This window comes from Protopterus annectens, chromosome 11.part0 (genome assembly GCF_019279795.1).
Source record: "Protopterus annectens isolate FY-2018-M chromosome 11.part0, PAN1.0, whole genome shotgun sequence".
Lineage (NCBI taxonomy): Eukaryota > Metazoa > Chordata > Ceratodontiformes > Protopteridae > Protopterus > Protopterus annectens.
This window is the reverse complement of record NC_056745.1, coordinates 85,451,720-85,469,846: the sequence shown is the minus strand read 5'-3', so window position 1 is coordinate 85,469,846 and position 18,127 is coordinate 85,451,720. Positions and strand designations below refer to the sequence as shown.

At 42.1% G+C, this 18,127-nt stretch overlaps 1 protein-coding gene across 1 annotated transcript in view; it reads left to right on the top strand.

Annotated features, from left to right (window-relative positions):
- Positions 1-18,127, top strand: part of NUP205 (nucleoporin 205) — a 1,199,422-nt gene that overhangs the window by 983,685 nt on the left and 197,610 nt on the right. The window contains 1 exon segment of the mRNA XM_044087173.1: positions 5,728-5,854. Coding sequence (XP_043943108.1) covers positions 5,728-5,854 — 127 coding nt within the window.

The window sequence follows — 18,127 nt, the reverse complement described above, 5'->3', positions numbered from 1 at the left end:
ATGGGACACAGCATTGGCTTTTCAAATTCACCTGCAAGCACAATTCCTGCCAGGAAAAACAAATGCTCCGGCAGACTCATTAAGCAGAAACCTCATGGATCCCCACGAGTGGAAACTGGATCCACAAGCCTTCAGCATGATAATAAGGAAATGGAGATGCTCAGACATAGATCTGTTCGCCTCCCCTCAGAACTGCCAATTGCAGAGATTTTGCACAAGGATTTATCACAAGCAAGCATGAAAAGTGGACGCCCTATCCTTCAGCTGGAAAAAACTAATGGTATATGCTTTTCCCCCACTGCCTCTCCTTCCCAGGGTACTCCTAAAGGTCAGACAAGAGAAGCCAAAAATTATACTGATTGCACCAGACTGGCCACGCCAGCACTGGTACCCAATCCTAAAGAACTTGTTTCAAGGTCCAGCATGGATATTGCCTCAAACTTCTCACTTGCTGACCCAACAAAACAGTCAGATTCTGCACAGCCAACTCAGGACCTTAAATCTGGCAGCATGGCTGATAATGTAGCCATTCAGAACACTCCACTTTCAAAAGCTGTTATGGATGTTATTTTGGAGGCCAGGAGGCCCAGCACCAGAAAATCTTATGCAGAAAAATGGAAGAGATTCTGTGCTTGGAACCTGGAACAAGGCATTGACACGTGTGTACCAAATATCCCTCAGATTTTACAATACCTAACAGATGCTGAACAAAGGCCTTTCCTTCTCATTAATTAAGATACATGCCTCTGCCATTTCAGCCCATTACAATATGGAACCACCTATCTTTTCTCATCCTTTAATAAGGCAGTACCTCAGAGGGGCCAAAAACATCAGGCCTCCAAGGAGAGCACCAATTCCAGCCTGTGACCTCAATTATGTTTTGGAAAAACTCACACTGCCTCCTTTTGAGCCAGCATCAACAGCAGATATAAAATTCTTATCCTGGAAAACAGCTCTGCTCCTAGCAGTAACCTCTGCAAGGTGAGTCTCGGAGTTACAAGCACTCATGGCTGTGGAACCTTTCATCATTTTTCATCCAGACAGGGTTTCTCCGAGGACAAACCCTAACCTAAGGAGGTGTCCAGTGTGGCCCTTAACCAAACCATTCACTTGCCAACCTTTTATCCTAATCCACAGAACAAGGGTGAGTAAATTCTGCATTATTTGGAGATACACAGGCAGTTACGATTCTACTTGGACAGAACTAAAGCTTTCAGAAAGACTGAGCATCTTTGTGTCATATGCTGCAGGATCACAAGGAAAGGCCATCTCAAAACAGACTATTTCAAAATGGATAGGCCATTGCATCCATTTCTGCTATTTTCAACATGGCAAATCAGTGCCTAAGGGCATTAGGCCTCATTCCACAAGAGCAGCAGCCACTTCAGCAGCCTTCCTCAAAGGAGTACCAACCAAAGATATCTTAGAGGCTGCAACTTGGAGTTCAGTGCACACTTTCACAAAGCACTACCACTTACCTCTGTACTCTAAATCCAGAGCAGGCTTTGCCACTGCAGTTCTGCAGGGCCTTATAGTCTCTCCTTATCCTATTTAGCCCAGCCACCCTTCCTCCGCTTTCGGATTCAACCCAAGAGTAATGACTTCAACAGTGAAACACGATGAACATAGTACAGTTGTGTAACTTACATAAATGTAGATGTTCGAGTGTATTCACTGTTGCAGTCCAGGTTACCCACCCACCATCCCCCTTTTCTTTGCTGGGACTTATCTGCACTTCTCTATCCTATACAACCTATTTGGTGTATTTGCTTGTAGATGAAGGAAGTTTTATTTTTGTGCATGCATTTTTATTGGCATATTTTGCAGTCTACCAATTTGGGGGCACCTGACATCTGGGGAAAGAAAAACTGAAGAAAATGGCGTCGGCTGCATCTTTTATACCCCTGGCGCACTGACGTCAGGGAAGAGGTGACAGCAACTGACGCTGGACCTAGACTTTGGAATTCTGGCCGACTGAGGGTAGCCTGCCAGCAGGATAACCCAAGAGTAATGACTGCAACAGCGAATACACTCGAACATCTACATTTATGGTAGGTACACAACTGTACTTTATGTATACTACAACAGTGAATACACTCGAACATCTACATTTATGGTAGGTACACAACTGTACTTTATGTATACTACGACAGTGAATACACTCGAACATCTACATTTATGGTAGGTATACAACTGTACTTTATGTATACTACAACAGTGAATACATTCTAACATCTACATTTATGGTAGGTACACAACTGTACTTTATGTATACTACAACAGTGAATACACTCGAACATCTACATTTATGGTAGGTACACAACTGTACTTTATGTATACTACAACAGTGAATACACTCGAACATCTACATTTATGGTAGGTACACAACTGTACTTTATGTATACTACAACAGTGAATACACTCGAACATCTACATTTATGGTAGGTACACAACTGTACTATTTTTGCTCTTTTCCAAAGCTGATTATTGCGACCATATATTCAGCTAATGCATTTTTTTGTCAAATACAGATCGGTTCTAGATCAGGTGTTACAGAAAAGCACAGACTTTCACCAGCTCTTCTGTCATTACGGCTTGATAAAGAATTTCTGCAATGTAAAAGAAAAGTAGTGATCATCAGGTCATAGAGTTGTTTCCCTGCAAGTACATGCTTCCCTAAATAAAAGAAAATTAGATATTCTCATTTTCAGCTGCAGAACATTTTTAGAATTTTCGTCAGTACTGGGAATCGGATGAAAAGAACAAGGAGCAGCCTTTGAGAATGCTTTTTCCTCCTTTTATTCCCAAATATGCATTTGTTTCTAGGAAGATTTTCAGTCGGTACAGTGCCACTGTAGGGTGTGTATTGTAAATGGGAAATAAGCACCCGTTTTCTTATTTTGCTCTTATGGGCATAACATTTTCAAATATATCATATTGGGTATTATATGTGTTGAGATTTTTTGCCTCAATCAGCGTTATCCAAGTGAAGTGCTTGGACCAAGCTTCTCAGTGTTTATTTACAATCACTTCAAGGCTAAAAAACATATTTAATTCTTAACATTTGGATATATAGCCTGGATATTTAAAGCAAGTGTCTGTCAGTATGCCATCAAATTAAAATAAAACATTTACGTAATTAGTTACATGAAGGGTGGAATATTGTTAAATGTTTAAATATTGTGAGATGCTCTTTAAAAATATTAGAGTACAAAAATGCACCCTTTCAAATCAACCACAGCTTGATTCTACATTTTGACAAAGTCCAAACACGTTTAGTCTGTCCGCTTGTTATTCCTCTTCAGGGTCTGTAAAGGGAGGTGTCTTTTGACTTTAAGTGTGGGTCTCAGAACAGCAAAAATAAGTACAATTTGGAGTAAGTACTAACTCTGAAATTGTGTTATTGCCAATTATTCTCCTTCCCAGGTACTAGAGGAATGGCCAGGAACTGGAGGATTAATTGGCCAGAACTGCTGTCCTTCTCAAAGGGGAGTGGCTAGGATTGTCTTGTACATTGGAAGCTTGTCTTTGTTCCCTTCCATTTTTTGTTCTTTGTCCACTACCACCACATCTAGACCAAAATTCCACCCAGCACTCCCAAGGGGAGTCTCTACCCCCAGTCACCTTATATACTTACTGTTTCCAAGGTCGCTTCATCTTAGAAAAGGGAAATTGATGTATTCCCCTTGACTTTGGAGGTAATATATTTAGAGGTCAGAGATGTGAAGGCAGACATACTGAGGGTGCAGGAGGTGCCCCTCTGCAAAACGAGAGTTACAGGCAACATTTCTCTTATTTAAATATATAGCTGCCATCTATAGGGTGGCAATAAAGAGCTCTGAGGAACAGCAGGCGAGATATGCTTGACTTTGGTACCTCCAAGTAGACCCCTTTTTACAGACTAGTCTCCCAAGAAGTCGTCTTAATTGAGGAAAGTCCACAAGCATTATTCCCTTCTCTAGTGATGTGCTGGACAAATGCACTCTTCTAATTGGAAAAAGGCTTTCCATTTTGATGGCATAGGTACTCTGTTATTTACCACCTCAACTTGCAGATTATTCTGACCTGAAACTGACACCTGTACAAGTTTGGTCTCACATATTCCACAGTATGATGGTATAGTAAAAGAGATGGTTGGTTGTTTTGGTAGCGATGAGGCTGTGGCCCAGCACCATCAGGTCAGTCATTTCCTAGAGAAGAGTTCTACAACACTGTCATGTTTTGAAGAAATCTGTTGTTTGGGACTTGCATTTCATACTTACTGGCCTTGCCTCTCCATTTGATCTGCAGTTTTTGTGGCTCAGAACTTTATCTTCGAAGACTCATTACTTTGTTGTCAGTGTCTCTTAGAAGATGATCTTGGTAATCAGGCACTTGCTTGCAAAGAACCATTTTTTATGAATTTCGCATCTTTTAAGGTAAGTAACTTTGCTTTTCTCCAAGAGGGAGTTTCAGCTTTCTTTAATCTATTCCAGTCAGCTTCCTGTATATCTTTCCAGAAGCAGAACTCAAATTTAAGGAGATCTGCATCCTGGACATGCACTACCAGCTCACGCTTTGCCTGCAGCTTGAGTTTTGGAAGGCAGAACAGCTCTTTGCGTCTTTGCTGCAGTTAGGGAGAGGCTGACGGTTGCCGAGTAAATGTTAAGTGGATAGATTGTATTTTATTTTGCCATTAGTTGGTTCACAACTATCTGAAATGTGCTGCTCTCAGTAGACCTTCCACCTGGGATGCAACTGTTTCAGCACTTCAGAAATATTGCAGTTTTTATTTATGCAGCAGGCACTCGGTCATTTGTTTCCATCTTCACCAAGCACTACAGCTTGAACTGTGACAGCATGAGTTGGTTACGTCAGCAGTTTTCTTACTGACCTTTCACTTTTTGCCATTTTAGTTTGCATCATCTTCCCAGTTGTACAACTGCGGAGGACAACTCCATTTGCAGATATGTACTTAACTTTTAGTTTCTGGGAGAGAGGGGGCCGTTTCTGAGGAGATCCTCTTCTGTGGTTTCATATTACCCTGCCATTCTTGCCCTGCATCTGGATAGACCTTCTGTCTATCTTCTGTTTTTGAGAATTCCTGCAAGTTGGACAAGTGAATGTTTGCTGGTTCAATGGGATGAACTGACAGATGCATGGGCTAGATGTGTTGTCCTGGTGGGGCATGTGATGTCAGTGTGTAACACCATGTGATGTCACAGTGTGTGCTGGCAGGAACAAGTGTACTTCAGGTACTGGAGCTGAGGCGCAGGAGTTGAGTTTAAGGTGGTAATAGTAAGACATAATGCAGTTAGGTAATCACAAAGAAGGACTCCCAGTATTTGGTAAAACAGGTGTGCACTTAATGCATCCCTTTACTGCTCAGTGGACAGTAATGGTACACTCACCTGAGAACTCCTTCACAAATAAACTGATATAGTGAGCATATACCCCCCCCCCCCCCCGCATTGCTTGGGCTGTCATGTGCGTGTTTTATTGCACTGTCTCACCTGACTTCCTGCAGTCTAGTTCAGTCAGGTTACATACAGAATGCTTTCACTTATCTGTCATGCCACTGAAATTCTAAACAGTGTTGTATTAATGCTACTAAAAGAATTTCTAAGGTTGTAATTGTTCAGCTTTGTACAGTATAACTACATGCTGCACCTTGTTCCTTTTTGATACATAATTGTTTGTGTTTCCAATAGAGAACATTATCTTTGTTTCTGCATTTCATTCTTTCAGATCTGTGCTAATGTTATGGAGTACTGTCGGACACTGGTATTACAGAGCTCCCCAACATCCCAGCATACAATTTGTCTCTTTACTCCCAGTTTAGCTGATGCAGCTAATAGGGAAGGATCTAGACAAGGTAAGAAAATTCAGAATTTGGTTGTGGATTTGTGTGTTGTTTCTTATTATATTGCTGCAGTGCATGTGGAAGACAGCTGATTGTTGTCTTTTACAGAAAACATGTTAAAAAATGTCTATAAAGTGGGTAACCAAATTAAAAGAATGCTTAGGAGTCATTAGATAAAGTGTCGTGAGTTATAAAATGTTCTTCTGGGCTTTCTGTTTCTTAAACTGTATTGTTAATTTAAACTTCAAAAAATTAAAAGTTTGCACTGCCAGTGTCTGTGCAAGCAGGGTTTATGTATTTTCCAAACATATCTGCACAAGATCTGTGTTGGGGCCCCTTGGAGAGTAATATCATAACTCGTAAGAGCTCAAAAAATATCCCTGATCTTCTCATTGTTGACATACAGTTCAAAAATTGCACATGATCTTTTTCCAGCAACGTCACGTTTGGGTTTGTTCACTTCATGCCCCTTTTCCAACTCAGAATGTTTCTTAATAATTAGTGGTTTATTCACTAGACTTGTATTTGTTTGCTTAAGTGCTGATGTAGTTAGTAGGAGGAGGACACTTTACCCCCCCCCCGCCAGATGTGAGGAACTATGGCATCCCACCCCCCTAACTATATATACCAACTCCAAGATCGCATTACAGTGGAAAAAAGGGCAACGTTGTGCTGTAAGGCAAGTATTTACTTGCCCTCAGTAAATTCAGCTGAAACGATTTTAGCTGAATTAGGGTCGATGATCTGGTGTTCACTGCAGTGGGATTGCAACAAACTAATATAGACCCCTTTGTATAGCCCTTATTGTTCACATACTTCTCTGTCTCAGTTCCCACCAGGATCTTGCCTGATGGTTTCTCTACCTTCTTCCAGTTGGCCCATTCACTGTATAATGATGAGAACTAGTTATTTATCTTGTAAACCAGATTGACAAAAATAAAACTCTGATAAATCAAATCGCAAACTAAACCCAACAAACTTACATGACTGAAGAAAAGGAGGAAGCTGCAGTCTTTAGTGTAGTTGGGTAAATAAGGAAGCTGCAGTCTTTATTGTGGTTGGGTAAATAAGGAAGCTGCAGTCTTTATTGTGGTTGGGTAAATAAGGAAGCTGCAGTCTTTATTGTAGTTTGGTAAATGTCACAACTGGGTGATCACTTCTTCCATACTCACAGACTTCTGCAGATCAACTGTTATGTAAACAAACAGGCCAAATATTTTGTAATCATATATTTTATAATCCTATTTTGAGTGTCATTAACATGACACACAGCTTCTTACAGCTCAGACAAACTAACGTAAAAATAAGTTGTATTCTTCCATGGAGCTGAGCTTATCAAAAGTTTAAGTGAACAGTGGGGGTTAGAAATCCTGCCCAGTGAGGGAAACATGAATGGGTCTTCAGTGAGCTGGGATGGCTGACTGATTAAAAGCAGCCAATGGCTGAACTAAGAGTAAAACTCACTGCTGCTGTCCGAGAGTGAGGAAGCCAAAAGAATGATAGAAGAAAATTTGGGGGACAGGAGGCCAGTGCATTTGTTCTAGTACAGAGCGAGATTTCATCAGACAAAAAGGGTGAGCCCAGCATTTTTGAACATGGTGAAGAAAAATGTCTAAAGGAATTATCCTTCTAAAGTTGGCCCTGTTACTGCTGGCAGGATAGCGGTAAACAGAAGAACGTAGTAAGGGCTTCCAAAAGGAAACATGTTAAGAAGAATAGAGAGGGATGTCTGTGGGCCTTTGGGCCAAGGTTGAGACAGGGAACAGCCATGATTAAGCAGTGCATTTCCCTCGCCTGCTCTCTCTCCACCTAAAATCCCACCCAGTCTAAAAATTCTCTTGTCTTCCAGTGCGACCACAAAAAAGATAGGCCAGCTGGGCTTATTTGCAAACTATTGGACCACCATAACAAGAGACCAGAAGGGTGTTGCAGGTTGTCTGCCATTGGCAGAGGCTGCAGTTTGTGTCAAAACTGCACTTTCTGGGGATTATTTCACCAGTGTTAAAAGACTTAAACCATCTAATGCAACCCCTATTTAGAAGCAGACAGCCTTCGTGGGAATACAGTAGGGAGAAGACTGTTCTATTCAGACCTCTTTCCAATGCCAAAAAGGGACTGGCCTTGAATGGTCATCCTAGGGTACTCAAGACTAACAAATTGCTTAAAGGTTCCAGTTTGCAAAATGTTGGCAGTGAAAGTCCTTCTTCCTGTCCTGCTTCTCCACTAATTGGTTATCCTACAGAGCCTTGACCACAGATGCTATCTCAGAGCTGAAGCTAGGAGGAGGTTTTCTCTACCAGTTTACCTGTTTGCCTTTTGGATTAGCAGCAGCTGTCAGGGGCTTTACAAAGTGGTGCCTTTCATCAGTCACTGCATACTGCACAAGCAAAGACATCCATATTGATCATTATTTGACTGCCTGGTCTAGGCCTGGACACAAGAATGGGTGAAGACATCTCTCACTTTCACACTGAAGTATTTCCAGAGCATGGATTCTCTTTCACTGTTCCCAAATCCAACTTAACACCCTCCAGAATGGTCAATTGGGGGGGGGGGGGCATTACTGAACTCCAATTAAGACATTTCCTGCCGGAAGACAAGGTGTATTCTCTAACTCAGTTCTTTCAAAAAATGGTTCCAAGGAAAGAGTTTTGATAAAGGGTACCTTGAGATGTTAGTGCACATAGCATCCATAATTATCATGGTTCCCTTGGTGAGACTTACATGATGTTGTAGTAGTATATCTATATCACCTCAGCACGATTAGACCTTAGAGGAGACTATAACACAGGAGCTGTCATACCAGGTTTATTAGATAAAAAGTAACTTGCATTTTCCATTCAAACAGGTGCTCAAGAACCAAGTAACCAACTACAAATTCCTCAGGCACAGCCTGGGGAGCCCACAATGGCAAGTTCACAGTACAAGGCATCTGGTACAGCAAAAAGTGCCAAGAACTTATATACAGATGATGGCATATATGTTTTTCAAGCTACTTTGGAAACGGGGAATTCTTCATCTAATGACAGACAGCAGTGGTGCAGTATGTAAACAAGTGGTAGGGAAAGAGCTCACTCTTTATTCTGATGTTAGGCATCTAATGACAGACAACATTGGTGCAGTATGTAAACAAGTGGTAGGGAGAGAGCTCACTCTTTATTCTGATGTTAGGCATCTAATGACAGACAGCATTGGTGCAGTATGTAAACAAGTGGTAGGGAAAGAGCTCACTCTTTATTCTGATGTTAGGCATCTAATGACAGACAACATTGGTGCAGTATGTAAACAAGTGGTAGGGAGAGAGCTCACTCTTTATTCTGATGTTAGGCATCTAATGACAGACAGCATTGGTGCAGTATGTAAACAAGTGGTAGGGAAAGAGCTCACTCTTTATTCTGATGTTAGGCATCTAATGACAGACAACATTGGTGCAGTATGTAAACAAGTGGTAGGGAGAGAGCTCACTCTTTATTCTGATGTTGGGCATCTAATGACAGACAGCATTGGTGCAGTATGTAAACAAGTGGTAGGGAAAGAGCTCACTCTTTATTCTGATGTTAGGCATCTAATGACAGACAACATTGGTGCAGTATGTAAACAAGTGGTAGGGAGAGAGCTCACTCTTTATTCTGATGTTAGGCATCTAATGACAGACAACATTGGTGCAGTATGTAAACAAGTGGTAGGGAGAGAGCTCACTCTTTATTCTGATGTTAGGCATCTAATGACAGACAACATTGGTGCAGTATGTAAACAAGTGGTAGGGAAAGAGCTCACTCTTTATTCTGATGTTAGGCTAGTGATGCCAGATTGGAAATAGTACTAAAAATCAGGTTTGTGTTTCAAGGCTTCATTCATACTATTTCAGAAGGACTTGCTGGTAGATCTGTTAAGTAGGACAGCAACATATCTGCATGAGAGGATGTTGGCTGGGCATTTTTCTTGATTTGGTCCACAAGTTGGTGTTCCAGGCGTGTAAACATTTTTGCTTCTGTCTGAGCAGCTGATAGCTTTAGAATTACTGGTCTAGAGAAGAAGAAGGCTTGAGTGGTGAATGCTGCGTCATTCAGTTGATAAGGTCTGTTTCTTTGTTTCTCCTCCATTTCTTCTGTCAAGGGTGATAGAGAACTTGACAGAGACCAAGCTGGTGCCGATTGCATTGTTTTAGCAGAGACAGCACTGTTCCTCCTTTTCTGCAGAAAGTCACCCACAGAATGGGGTGGTGCATAGTATTCTCAAATCAACAAGTGTACTATATAACCACTCAGGTGAGATGGCCATATGTACTTGCAATTACAATCGTATGCTTCTTGATGGAAAGATTTGCAAGTAGATCAAGTGACCAGAAGATTTGGAGATTCAGATTTAAACTTATGGTGTGCAGCTTAACCACGCCAACATGTGAAAGTAGCAACTGGTACAATGTAACGAATTGTCTGGAAGATCCTATTAGAGAGAGGTTTAAAAGAATAGAAATGGGGAAATTCTGTCAGCAGGGCATTATATACCACATCCTGTAAAATTTCTATACTTGTCAGATTGACATAAAAGAATCAGTCACCTCAGTTACTGGGAACAGAGAGGTACTGATAACCTGGGAACTGGTTAAGGTAGACTTTAACCTAAAAGTGGTTGATGGGTTATTTTATATGGGTTTGTAAGCTGAACTTGACTAAATTAGGGCACTGAAAAACAGTGCTGAGGGTCAAATGAAGTTAGCACAGTTGCTAACTGAGGCGAAGAACCGAGTAAGGTACAACAGAGGGAGTATTGAGTATAGACTTATAAAGCCTTTCAGGCTTAGTTTTTAAACAAGTAAAACTAAACTTAAGTTACCTACTTCCACATCTAACTACTCTAGTGCACACTGCAGTGTGCATTTTTTTTTCATCTTACCTTTAAGCATCCCTGTGACTAGCACTTGCTCCAATACCTGCTGGAAAGCACTAGGAAGCCTTAAACTGATACAAACACTCAACTCTCCTTGTTAATAAAGAGAAATTAATTGTAGGCACTAAACAGCCTATAATTGCAAAGTACCTAGATGAGGTAAGAGAAAACAGCTCCTGTACTTTAATAAAAAAAAAAAAAGCACCAAACCAGGCATGTCCAAGGTTCAGCTTCCGGTGATTTCTCCTGTCCACCTGGTGAATCTGGGCATACTGGGGCAATGCAGCAATTGCCTCATGTACACAGACAACCCTCTCCTCCTATCACCCAACACTACAACCTGTGAGAGATGCACTTGCATAGCCAAAATGGAAGCAAAGCTCTCTCCACCCAAGATTGTGCTAGACAGTCAAGAGGAGAAGGTTAACACCCACACTACACCTCAGGCAACACATAGCCCTTCTAAACCCACACCACCAACACCAGCATATAGCAACACTAAATCCACATATGCAGAGGCCCTTAACTGTAACCTGCCCAAGCAACAAGGACCTCTGAAGCTGAAACGCAAACAAACACCAATCACAACCAAAGTGTCACATAGTTCACAACACCAGTATGCCACCCATCAACAGCCCCTAAGGCAAGACAATGTGCCTAACACTTTAGTCATAGGTGACTCTATAGTCCGGCACACTGATGTCCCACTCACCAGGTTGAACAAGGAGAAAATTACAGTCAGCTTGCCTGTCTGATGCCAGGATCCGCCACATAACGCATGCACTCAAGTCACTCCACAACAAGTACAAATATGACTCTGTCATTGTCCATGTTGGAGTGAATGACTTGAGACATACCTCACTGGACTACATGAAAAGAGACATGGAAGAGCTCGCGGATCATGTGGCCCAGGCAGGTATGACCCTAGCCCTGAGTAGCATCCTGCCTTCGCCCAGAATGATACCACAATATAACGACAAAATGATTGACGTCAACAATTGGCTAAGCTTCTGGTGTCATTCAAAGGGGATCCAGTATCTGTCTGCCTGGGATGACATGATCGACAGACCACTTTGCCAGAGATGGTCTGCACCTGTCACCCCTGGGATTCAGGTTACTGGCTAAGGCTCTTGCCACCCCTATAGTGCCTTTTTATAGGCAAAGTTCAAAGGACAAAACCACCACCGTAACCGGTACAAGCATGCAAATTCTGAAGGTAATGTTACTCAATGCTAGAAGTCTAAAACTCAGAATGCACTGTTGCGAGGCACTCCTAAAAAATGGAGAACATCGATATCTGTGCAGTAACTGAGACCTGGTTCAAGGCTCCAGAGAGCACCCCTGCAATACCAGGATACAACTCTTACCACACTTTTTGGCCACCAAACCAGGACCGAAACACTAAAGGTGGAGGAGTGTCAATATTCACCAAGGATATTCACACCACTAGGCCAGTTGCCCAACACAATGCGTCTGAAATTCTCCAGGTGCAACTAACACTAGGTAAGACTGCAATCCAAATTGTAGTTTGCTACAGATCACCCACCATACACCAAGATTCTCACTACACCTTTCTTAAACATACTGGAAAATATTAAGATAGAACCAAACACCCTAATACTGGGTGATTTTTAACTACCCTGCCATTAACTAGGAAAACTCATGTACCAACACCTTTGCCCAACGGTTCTTGGAATTCATAAATTCCAACGTCCTGGATCAACTAATCCATAGTCCCACCAGGGGCTCCAGTATCCTAGACCTGGTCATTACCAACATGGGAAATCAATGCTCCACACCTATGGTCACCCCCTCCTTAGGTCTGACCATAAGCTAATCACCCTTAACATCCACATCCCACCCCCACCCCCCAGTAAGGAAACCTCCATAAAAAAAACTTCTCCAAAGCCAGCTTCATGCTACTCAAGTCAGAAGTGACAAACTTCATGACACCCATGCAGACGGGAACTGAAAGTTCAACTGCTGAATCCTACACTAAGGCACTGTACGAGCACATCCACTCATGCATGAATCATGCCATCCCAAATAGAACCAAGATGCTCTCATCCATAAAAAGGAAGCCAATCTGGTGGTCCCCTGCCATAAACAAACTTTACAACAAAAGGACGTAACTGTTGCAGAAAAGAGGAAAATCCCAGGATGCAAAAAAACTCCCTTACCAGCCTCAGTAAGAAACTGAGATCCCTCATAAAATCCTCCAAAGCTAGTTACGAAAATAAAATTGCCAAAGATTCCAAAGCCAATCACAAGGCATTCTGTAACTATGTCAAGAATCTAAATGGCAATGCTCAGATCTGCTCTGAGCTAAAACAGAATGGCATTAAATATACTGATCCCACAGATATTGCCAGTATTCTGGCAGATTGATTCAGTGCCAACTTCACCCCCCTAAATGGCCCATCTCAGTACCAGAAGATTGCCAAATTCTGGTAACGGCCACACAGGTAAAAAACGCACTCTCCAAAGCTAAGAATACAGCATCCATGGGACCAGATGACATCCCAGGCTGTGTACTACATGAACTACAATATGAACTGGCACCTCACCTAAGTGTCATGTTTAATCATAGCCTCACCTCAGGTTTCGTGCCCACTGAGTGGCGCACAGCTACAGTTATCCCACTCCACAAGGGGGGATCCACATTGGATCCCGGAAACTACCGTCCCATCAGTCTAATGAGCTTTATCTGCAAGGCCATGGAGCATATTATCATGTAACTTATAAACAAAGACATTGGCAACCTTCAAACACTGGACCACCCAGTTTGGCTTCGTGAAGGGCCGATCTTGTCTCCTGAACCTGATTGACTTCTTCGAAGCAGTCTCCAGAGCCATGGCAAGGGTAAGGTGGTCCACGCAGCCTATCTAGACCTTGCCAAGGCATTTGACACCACCCCCACTCTGGAATCATAGATAAACTTTCTAAGCTGGGCATTAATCCCTACGTCACTTAATGGGTTGCTAACTGGCTTACTGATGGAACCCACACTGTAAAAGTAGCCGACTCTAAATCCAGCTCCAGACAAGTGGAGTACCTCAGGGTTCAATCCTGGGACCGCTCTTGTTTGGCATCTACTTCTCTGAAGTACAGGCCAACACTAAGGGACTCTGGCTAACAAAGTTCGCAGATGACTCAAACTGGGAGCCATTATTGAATCCCCAAATTATGTGGATACTCTACAAAAGGGCCTTACAGAAACAGATGCTTGGTGCCAGAGCCATGGGCTCAAGCTCAGTGCCAAGAAATGTATAGCTATCCCCTTTGGGAAAAAACCTGTACCCATGAATTACCATATAGGTGGCAGTACACTAAACTCCGAAAGTGTGATGAGAGACTTAGGGACACATGTGGACAGTAGTCTATCCTTCGATAACCACATCGCCACAACAGTCAGGAAATCCTTCTGTGTGGCACACCTCATCACAAAGGGCTTTTCATCTAGAAAAAAGGTGGTCATTGTCCCACTGTACTCATCCCCTCATTAGACGCATTATAGAATACAACGCCCCGTTTGGTATGTACCTCTCAAGACTTCTGCAACAACTGGAAAGGCCGCAGAAATACCTCACTAAAAGAATCACAGGCCTAAAGCAGATGCCCTACGCTGACCGCCTTAAAAAACTCCAGCTATACTCTGTCACATATTGTCTACTCAGAGGCGATCTCTGCTTAACATACAAGGCCATGTCAAACCCAGAGCTGTTGGACATGCTACACTTAAAGAAATCCCAATCCCTCAGAGCCACACGCTCCAGGGATCTAAACCTTGTCATCACAGTAAACAAAACATGCTGGAGGGATAGGTTCCTGACCCAGAGACTCCCCAGACTTTGTAATAGATTGCTCATACATGTCAAGCAGAGTGCCTCTTTGGCCCTCTTCAAAAGGAACCTTGACGATTGGATAGGAGAAAGGAAATTCACCCTGGAGATCATGTCAGTCACCTTGCTACACAGGGGTCCAGGGAAGTAAGTAGTGTGGGAAGAAATAGCCAGGGAGTTGGTATGGCTAGACTTGTATAGGCCCTACGGCTGATGGCCTAATACCAACCTATGACAAACAGACCCATAGCAGAGAAGGTGAAACGAAAGCGATAAATAGTGCTTGACTTAAAGTTGGCTTGGTCAGACTGGGTAGAGATATGATTGCTATCTAGTTATTCAACTAAGTCCAAAAAGTTCTGAATTTTTGCTTGACAATGTTTACATCAATGTCTGTATATCCCAGTCAGACATCAGAAAATGTTCCTAGAGTAACAGACTGTTGGAGATGTACAGACGATTGGGCAGCATATTCTGGACGTGGTCAAAAACTAGGAAACTTCAAATATTAGCTAAATTAATTACAAGACGTAAGTGCTAGGGTAAATATGAGAACTAAAGACATCATTCTGCTTAATTACAAGGGTACCTTGAAAAGACCCCCGAAAACATTAACCAGCTTAATGGCAATTACCAGAAAATGTAAAACAAAATTAATACCACTTATATAAGAGGTAGAAATTGAGATTTTTGAGCTAACAGAGAGAGAAATTAGAGGGAAATCCAGATTTTACACATTAGTAAATGCCCCAGTGGTTGCAGTATAAAGGGAGAGGCAGTTAACCAGATAGAGGTAGGAAAAAACTTACTTGGCTTTATCATAGTTTAACATACGTCTCTGTGGCAATATTTCTGTCAGTCCCTTAGATTCACATTTTTGTAACTGTTGCCCGTTTCTTAAACAGTCCAGGAAAAACAGTCATAATTATTACAGAAAGTTTCAATTATGATACTATTTATTATTTGCATTATTTACCTATAGGGTTATAAGTTTTTAAAGAGTTGTTTTTGGTCATTGTTTGACCCGCAGCACTGTTTCGCATGACCCTAATTTAGGTTTATATGATGTTATTCCATAAACATTGTTTGAAATTGAGGGGGAAAAGTTCCAAATTCTGATTGATGGCCTAGCTCTGCAAGAAGGGTTTACATCTGGTTTGACTGAGTAAGTAATTCTCTCATCTCATTTCTTGCTGAGAGGGCAGCAGTGGTTCTCTGTGGCTTTGCGTGTTGTCAGTGGCCCTATCTGCAGTTGACTGTCTTCTTTTATATTTAGGGTGTGACTCTCCACTACTTGGTTATTCTGCCCTTGACATTCATTACTATATCCCTTTAGATTTGCTTCATGTCTGTCTGTCTTGTGTGTCTTTGGCGCCCAACTCTGGATGTTCCTCAATACACATTCTGCTAGTGGTCAGAAATGCCCCTTTTTGCAGGATAAAGAATTTGCACAAGAAGTAAAACGCGCATTAATGGATGCAGCCATAGAGAATGCCACTGCTCAGCAGACTACAATAATGCAAGCATTCCTAGTCAGTCTCCATTGTGACTTTGGCAAATGAAGGTTTACTTGTGTTCAGGTAATCAGTAAGTACTGATTTTCCTTTTTTTTAGCTTTATGAACTCCATACAATATATTGTATTCATGTGCAGTCCTCTTGCTTGGTGCAGCATATCTCAGCAGCAGATGGCTACTTCATTTCTTACCCTGTCACTATACCCATTCTCATTGTCATCTGTTCTTACCTATGTACCTTATTTCTCACTGATGCACGATCTTGGTATGTGCCTCTCCTGTATTTGTATCTCTCCCATTATTTCCAGTAGGTGGTACTTTCCTAAGGACCTCTTTAACCTTCTTGCCCGTACCAAAATGTGTTGTGTAAAAACGTATTCCCTCTCAGTTGGATACCTTTCCCTGGTACATCCAACCACTGTCCCTGCCACACTCCTTGGTCTAGTTCTTGCTCCCCTCTTTTTGTTATATTCCTTGCTTCCATAGGCAGCCTTTTTTGTCCATTTCTATGGTCATGTTGCAGGCACTGCTATTATCTCTTCCATTTCTTCTTGCTGTGCCCAGTTAACAAAACTGTCTCTGTAGAATCCTTCAAACCTTTTTGGTACATATGTTTTCTGTTGCCAGTGTGCTTCCTCCACCCTTTCCTACCAAATAATCTCCCTATCCTACTTTTTATCCCTTTTTCTGTGGTAGTCAGAAGTTTCCTCTGAAGTATGGCTCTTCCTTCTGTCTCTCGCCCTCCCCTCCTCCTTTGGATAGTCATGATCTTCCTTCTGTCTCTCGCCCTCCCCTCCTTTGGATAGTCATGATCTTCCTTCTGTCTCTCGCCCTCCCCTCCTCCTTTGGATAGTCATGATCTTCCTTCTGTCTCTTGCCCTCCCCTCCTCCTTTGGATAGTCATGATCTTCCTTCTGTCTCTCGCCCTCCCCTCCTCCTTTGGATAGTCATGATCTTCCTTCTCTCTTTCACCCTCCCCTCCTCCTTTGGATAGTCATGATCTTCCTTCTGTCTCTCACCCTCCCCTCCTCCTTTGGATAGTCATGATCTTCCTTCTGTCTCTCGCCCTCCCCTTCTCCTTTGGATAGTCATGACACAGTATCTTTGTACTCTTTCTGGTTTTCAGTTTCTGTTCTTGTAATGGAACAATGTTTCCTCCCTATCCTTTTTAGCTTGTCTTGTATTTTTTCTCCTGGTCAGATTTGATGGTACCCACCCACAATTTTCCAAATAATTATCTATATTTTGTTTGTTGTTTTCACTCATCCCTTCCTCCTTTTCACATTGCTGCCATATGGAATAACCCTTCCTCCAGGCCTACTATCCAAGCTGTACTTTGTGGTCTTTCATGGTTGACTGTACTCAGACCCCTCCAACCTCCTCCCCGGCCTCTAAATGCCTCCCATTTGGCTCTTGTATGTGTGTGGGTGTGCTCTGGACATTGTCCTATCGGCACTTTATTTTGTTCTGTTCCAACTGTACCTTGCACTAATGACTTGCACGCCAAACCACTACTGGTGTCGTAATCATTTTGTATCCCAGCATTCCCATTCATTGGTTTCCTGTCTCCACTGTTCACCAAACTGATGCTTCGGATTCAGTTGTGTAATAGTCCAACATTTTTTTTCTTTCTTTGCAGCCTTATATCTCTCTACTACTTACCCACCAGCATTCTTCTATTTCACATTTGTCTGTGGGTCATTCTTTACCTTACTTTTCTCCTGTTACCCCACCCCCCATTATTACATTATGAATAATTACTTATTTCTTCTTCATTGAAATAGATTTTATGCTTGCTTTAGTTTATTGTAAATCAGTAAGTAATTGTGAAAAATATATTGCTTACCTTGGAGGCTTGCACCTAAGCACCCTTTGGCTATACATTACCCATCACTTCCTCAGGAATTTCTTCAGTTCCTCCCATAATTTGTAAAGTTTTAATGAAGTGCTTGCTGTGTTGCATTTCGCAAGATAATGATCTGTTTCATTTTTTACAGCCTTCCCTCCAGTCCTCAGTCACCTGCCTTTCAGTGTCTG